At 40.3% G+C, this 6586-nt stretch overlaps 1 protein-coding gene across 1 annotated transcript; it reads right to left on the minus strand.

Annotated features, from left to right (window-relative positions):
* Positions 1-1447: 1447 nt before the first annotated feature.
* LOC144712403 (AAA-ATPase At2g46620-like) lies at positions 1448-3916 on the minus strand. Its single transcript, XM_078586658.1, has 2 exons — positions 2735-3916; positions 1448-1899 (listed from the first exon to the last, which is right to left on the minus strand). The coding sequence occupies exons 1-2, from the start codon at positions 3677-3679 to the stop codon at positions 1579-1581; spliced, it is 1266 nt and encodes a 421-aa protein (XP_078442784.1). The 5' UTR covers positions 3680-3916; the 3' UTR covers positions 1448-1578.
* Positions 3917-6586: the final 2670 nt, after the last annotated feature.

Here is a 6586-nt window from a genome sequence, read left to right on the forward strand (position 1 = left end):
GGTTCGGGGTGGAGTTCACACAATCCAGTCTCCAAAGGTCAATAATATTGACCATACCAATAATGGTAAATCCAATGGTCCACAATGAGCCACATGCACAACGGTGACTTATCTTGTCCTCTATATATTCTTCCATCTTGTAAAATTTAGTATTGTTCTTTCTTCATTCTATGCCTCCAGCTTCTCCTTTTTCCTATTTCTCAAGCTTTATCAATACCAACGCAAGGAAATCATCTTACCAGAAAAAATAAAGTTTTTTTCTCTTTGAGAAGGACCCACAACATTAAAAGTAGCACACAACGCCGGGGAATATTGAGGCACACTACCTCAAATCAAAGCCATGATCCACTACAAGATGCTGCCATAACACTGTTGGCTCGAAAGCTTGAAAACTCCACATCCTTAACTAGGGTATGGAGCTCTCTTAGCAGTTCCTGAACGCGGGCGTCAACTGTTAGAGATCCCTCCAGGCTTAGCGATCCACTTCATACCAGAGAACTACTAGACAAATCAAGACGACTGGTTATTAAAATATCCCATGATTGATTCTGCCGTGTATGCCGTGTATGCCTCTGTGATACAACCCATGATTGATTCTGTAAGGGAGAAAAGAGGAAGTACGTCTATTTTAGCTTTGAGAAAAGGTATATTTTAATCACCAGTCGTCTTCATTTGTCTAGGATTTCAATGATATCCAATGATCGCTAAGCCAGGAGGGATTTCTAACAGGGTCAACTTTCTCTAGACCAAAAGTCCAGGTTGAGCTTCCGGGCAACCAGCTTCCCTATCAGAGGGACAGAGTGAGCTTATCGTGGAGGAATCAAACTCTATGGTTATCACATGCAGAAAGATGGAGAAAGAGAGACAGATCAGTTGTTGGTAGTTGTTCCCGAGATCCAGATGAAAGGCAGAAAGATATAAAGGGTATTGAGAGAAAAGTATGATGATGACTAAAAAGTGGGATAGTTAGAGAGAGAGAAAAGGGGAAAGAAATAGACGGGTGGTCTCCTCTTCCTCCACCCCCCTTTTCCCACTTGTCTCTCGTTTGCCATGAATCACGCTTCAGACAGAAAACTAAAGCCACGAGTTGATTTTTTTATGCATCATTGTTCATATGCAAATACACGAGAGAAAAGGTAAGTGCTGTGAACTTTTTTATGTACTTTGTTATTGTCATCGATAAATGCTAATTCTCCTGATGGAAAAACAAAATTCGCGATTCTTGGCGAATAAAAACAAAATTCGCGATGGAAAAAAGAATAAAAATGACAGATAAACATTCGATAGTGGAAAGAAAAGTGTCATTTATTTTGCATGCAGACTTGTTCTTCTCGAGTTCCCAGACTTGTTATGCAGCGCTGTTTTTATAATCAACAAATCTCAAACAGTCGTTTAATATCTGGGCTGAAAAGAAAGAAAAAAAGGAAAAGCGGGAGAGAACAAAATCGAAGCGCCAAAACGAAATGCCATTGAATGTTTTTTATTCTGTGTTGTTCTGATCATCTACAAATCTACAATCCTGGGTATCAAAAATACGAATAATAATAATAACAATAATAATAATAACAATTGAATTGGCTACGAACGATCGGAAGAACGATCCTTCTCCGAATCGGCAGGCGAGTGGGTGACGTCCTTCCTGATTGCGCCGCGAAGCTTAAGCAGGCTGTAGAACTTGCGAATGTCCTTAAGCGCGCCTTCCTTTAAAGCTCCACTCTTATCACAGCTCTGCAAATCTCTCTCTTCCACCGGTGTGAAAATCGGAGGGCCGACATTTTGCCGCTGCAGCGCTCCGATCACTGTCCTGATCGCCCTGGACGGTGATCCCCGGCCCGCGATCATCATCTCTCCGATCTCACCGTGGCTGATAGCCGCCCCTGCCCTGAACATCTCCTCTACCTGCGGGTACAGCTGGTCAGAGAGTAAAATATTTACTCATCTTTAAAGAGAAAGATGAGAGTTTTTTTTATCTGTGAGCAAAAAATAAGGTTTTGACGAATCACTATGAGAAAATATTGTGGATACAAGAAGAAAAAGTATAATATTTTCGGGATATTAAATGAAAAAAATGAGATTCTGAATAGCCAGATAATCATCCCCTCCACCAGCAGGTACAGCAGGTTAGAAACTTTGAATTTTGTTGATCTAAGAACAGAAAACTGATAACTTGGGATCCGTGTACAGAAAACCGGTTTTGATTACACTAATAGAGAAAGTAGGTTAGGTTTACTCATGGGAAATAAGGAAAACAAAATACTGATGATGCAAGAAGAAAAAAAGTTGCATTTCGTGGATATTGAAATAAACTACAAAAACTAAGATTGTGATGATCCAATTAGATAAGAGAGGTTTGATTTATTTTTGGGAAATAAAAAGACAATATAGAGACGATGCGAAACGGAAAAAATAATATTTTGTTGACATTGAAATAAATAGATACGTACGAGATTTTGACAAAAAGCGTGAAAAAAACTACGATAACGACGATCCATTTCGAAAAAATAGGTTAGGTTTACTTGAAGGAGATAAAAAAAAGACAAGATATAGATGATGCAAGAAGGAGAAGGTATCACTTTTGGATTTTGAAAAAAATAAAACGAACACTATGATGATCCCATTATAGGAACTATCTAAAGTTAACAACTGGGAAAATTAAAATTATAAGATGTGACGATACAAGAAGGGAAAAAATAACATTTTCCCGATACTGAAATCAAAAAAATAACGAAAATACCTGGGAGTACAGCTTGTGATCCTTGATCCCAAGGTAGCTCCCCGCCATAGCCTTGAATCCAGCGAAGTCGCAGAGAGGAAGATGAACTACGACGTCCACTCTCCCCCTCCCCATCTCTTCCTTCTTCTCTCTCGTCGTTAACACCACCACCCTCTCCTCCCCCACTGCATCCAAAAACCCTAATCCCCCGTCGAACCGGTCCACGTCCTCGACCAGGATCACGGACCGCGGGCTTGCGCTTAGCACCATGGCCCGAGCCGCGGCCGCGTCCCCGACCTGACCCAGGTCCAAATCGTACACGTCGTAGCGCAGCAAGTTAGCCATGGCCGCCGCCACGCTCGACTTCCCCGTGCCCGGCGCGCCGCTCAAAAGATAGCTCCTCTTCCAGACCTTCCCCAAGCGGCGATAAAACGCCTTGCCCTTCGCAAAGCTCTCCAAGTCAGCTTTCAAGCGGTTCTTCAGCTCGACGTCAATGGCGAGGCTGTCGAACGTGGCGGGGTGCGAGAACGGGCTCCACGCCCAGCACCCGGCGGCGCTGTTCGCGTAGAGCCGCGGTTCGTCCGGCGTAGACTCGACCTGGCCGAGGTAGGCTCGCAGGATCCGCCTGTGCTGGGCCGGCAGGGTCAGGATAAGCGCCTGGTCGGAGTCGACGGTCCACGTTAAGGGCGCCCCGAGGAACCAGTCATGTACGCTGCTCCCCTTCTCCGGCCGGAGGTACAGCCGACCGCCGGCGGAGAAGATGTTCGCGTTTTGGGAATCCTCTAAGGAAGCGAGAGAGGAGATGTACGCCATCGCCTTGCGGTAGAGGGGGTTCTCCTGCATGTACTCGTTCTGCCGCGGTATCTTGTAGCGCCGCCGCCGCGCGGCCGGGAGGAGGAACCGCAGGGACAGGATAAACCGCAAGAGAAGTAGAGCCGCGGTGGCGTAGACTGCCGTGGTTATCATCGTTCTCGCTGTTTCTCTGTCTGGGGGAAGAGGGAAGATCTGTGTCAAAAAGGGCGAAGGTTACGTGAAGGAGAAGGGTGGAAGAGGATGACGAAGAGGGGCCGTTGACTTGACGGAGGGACGGTAATGGCGGCGAGAGGGCAGGGGAGAGAATCTAGCGCAACCGTACGGCTGCATGGATAGGAGACTGCGGAGAGAATAAATGTGCGTGAAGGAGAGAGGAATGGCAAATCAAGCCAGCCGGTTACCTTATATGTGAAGAAAGTGAATAATTGTGGCCATTAAGGACAAGGCTTCTCTGGGGACTTCGTTCATGAATGATGTTTGCCTTGCTTGATTTTGAAGGATGGATGTGGTTGGAAGTTGGCAAGTGTCATGCGGCTTTACTCCTTTCGAGGTTCACGCGTTCCCAGGTCACAAACAATGGACAAGAATCTCAAAACGGGTTATTGCATAATGAGTGAAATCTTTTTCTTAGAGTTGCCCATTGTAAGAAATGATGAAAGAGGTCCTTGCATTTAATGCTTTGGTTTACAAATCAGTTGACTGAGAGTGGTTCTCAAAGAAGAGAGGCTAACAACCTGTTCTAATATTTTATTCCTCCTAGAGATGATTTGTTATGAAGTTTTCCTTTGTGGTTAATGACTGATAAATGGTTTATTTGCAGTGTCAAAAATTTTGGTCATGTTGTAATGTAATATCCACGAATCCCATGATTCCATAGTGCAATTCATTGCATTAAATTTCACGTCTTTCATGATGGCGAATTTTTACAAATAAATGTTGAACGACCATTAATTCAGTATCAGTCATTCACACAATCTCCCTAATCAGCATAATTATGTTTCACATGAGAAATATTGAAAGCAGAATAAATAATGATGCAACTAAGATGGTTAAAGGATAATAAATAAGATGATTCATTAACATTAAAAATAAATTAATGCTAGGCTGACAACATGAAACATTTAACATACAACCCAAAGCCTTCACAAATACATTGCTTTATTTGATAGTATTAATCTTGTACTTATTTCAAACACGCCCAAATATAAATAAGCAAGCAGTGGGCATAATCAACTTTGAGACAAAAGAATGCTTTGGGGAAAATATTTGACAAATAGAATGAGAAAATAATCTATACTTTAATTATTTTAAAAATTTAAGGGATATGCCAACTGATCCTTACAAAACTAACATCTCCGTTAATATAAGTTTAAAAATATGGAGAAAATAATTTCTATCACATGTCACTAATGCCAAATAAATAAGAGATTATCATATCTTTCATTTATCGATAATCTAAGATCTTTTAAAGAATATGATCCATGCTCTAGGATGGCTGCTTTAGACCACAAATATCACATTAGAAGTAAAATAACCTTCTAGTTTCATTATGATGTGTAAAAAAAGGTATATACTGGTTTCATGTTAATCATCATTAAGTAACTTGTGTTAGTTAAAGTGGCATAGGAATAACCTAAGTTGGGGGTGGGGTTGAATTAGCTTATCTAACTATATTATATTTTTCTTTGTTTACTAACCTAGGATTTTTTGAACTAGGAAAGGAGGTAGAGGAAATGGGAGACACAATTGTTTTTTAGACAGCTTAGGCTAATACTTACTGCTTCTTGGGGGGTTATCCATTCTGAGGTGATGTTGTGCCCAAATCATATTTGTGTAAATGCCCCCCAAGAAAATCCATTGTTAAATACGGTTGAAAAATATACCAAAAATAAGAAAAAAGTCAATTAAGCTCTATCGCCCTCAACCCCCAGAGTCTTCTGTACTTAGGCCCCCAAAGCCTTCTGTATTTTGGCACCCCAAATACTTCTGTACTTTGGTCTCCAAAGACTTCTTTATTTTGAACCTAAAGCCTTCTCTACTTTGGCCCCAAAGCCTTCTCTACTTTGGCCCCAAAGTCTTAACCTGACTGACCACAAATATCTAACAATGACAATATATTTGCAAGAAATACGGATTTATCCTCAACAACCCTTAGTTTTTTATCTATATTCTTAACTAGACTTCAAAACAAGGCATAATTTCATGCACTTCAACAAAACTATTCTTTCAGATAAAAATTCTTTTTATTCAGATATAACAATCAATATATATATATTTATGACTTCCCTTCAGCAATACCTCCCCATTTCTAGTTGCTCGTTCCTCCAGTCCTCTTCTCCTCCATGTTTCTCTTTGGATGAAATTTGTTAATATGCATTTGACCTTTAGTGTTTAAAGCTAACATATCTTATTCAATTATACAGCAAATGGCATGATTTTAAATTTATTTTATTCTTAAATTTATTTGATTCTCAAGAAAAAATTCAAAAATCAAATTGAATCAGTCTATAGAGGTCAACCTTTCCACATTCTTAGTCTACAGCATGATTGCTCTACGTCCAAGTTTAAACCCATATAACATTTTGAAAAATCAACCGAAAGATAATATTTCAAGTTTTATGGATTTGTATGAATGATATTTACTAGTCATAAGTTTAACAAAATCTCAAAACCAATGTAGAACATATACTAAAGTATTAAACTTATCACGAGGGCCCAGGATGTGTGAAACTTGGAGGCCAGCTTTTTTTCCTTTGAATATTGAACCGCCCTGCACCAAGAAAAAAAATTCCAAATACTTCGGACTCAGATTAACATTAACAAAAAAATCTACTACAAGAAATTTTGACAAGCGCTTGAAAATTGCATCAGGGAGTGAAAGATCTTTCTGTCTTTTGAAATTATATTTTCTATACAGCAATGAGAAGTAGGGTTTGAAATTACGGCTCAAAACTGTATATTTTACTGTATGGGCTCAAAACTGTATATTTTACTGTATGGGCTCAAAACTATATGGGCTTAGAAATATGAAGGGCATATTTTAATTTTCTAAGAGTCCAA

Source organism: Wolffia australiana, chromosome 14, assembly GCF_029677425.1.
Source record: "Wolffia australiana isolate 7733 chromosome 14, ASM2967742v1".
In the NCBI taxonomy this organism is placed as follows: Eukaryota; Viridiplantae; Streptophyta; class Magnoliopsida; order Alismatales; family Araceae; genus Wolffia; species Wolffia australiana.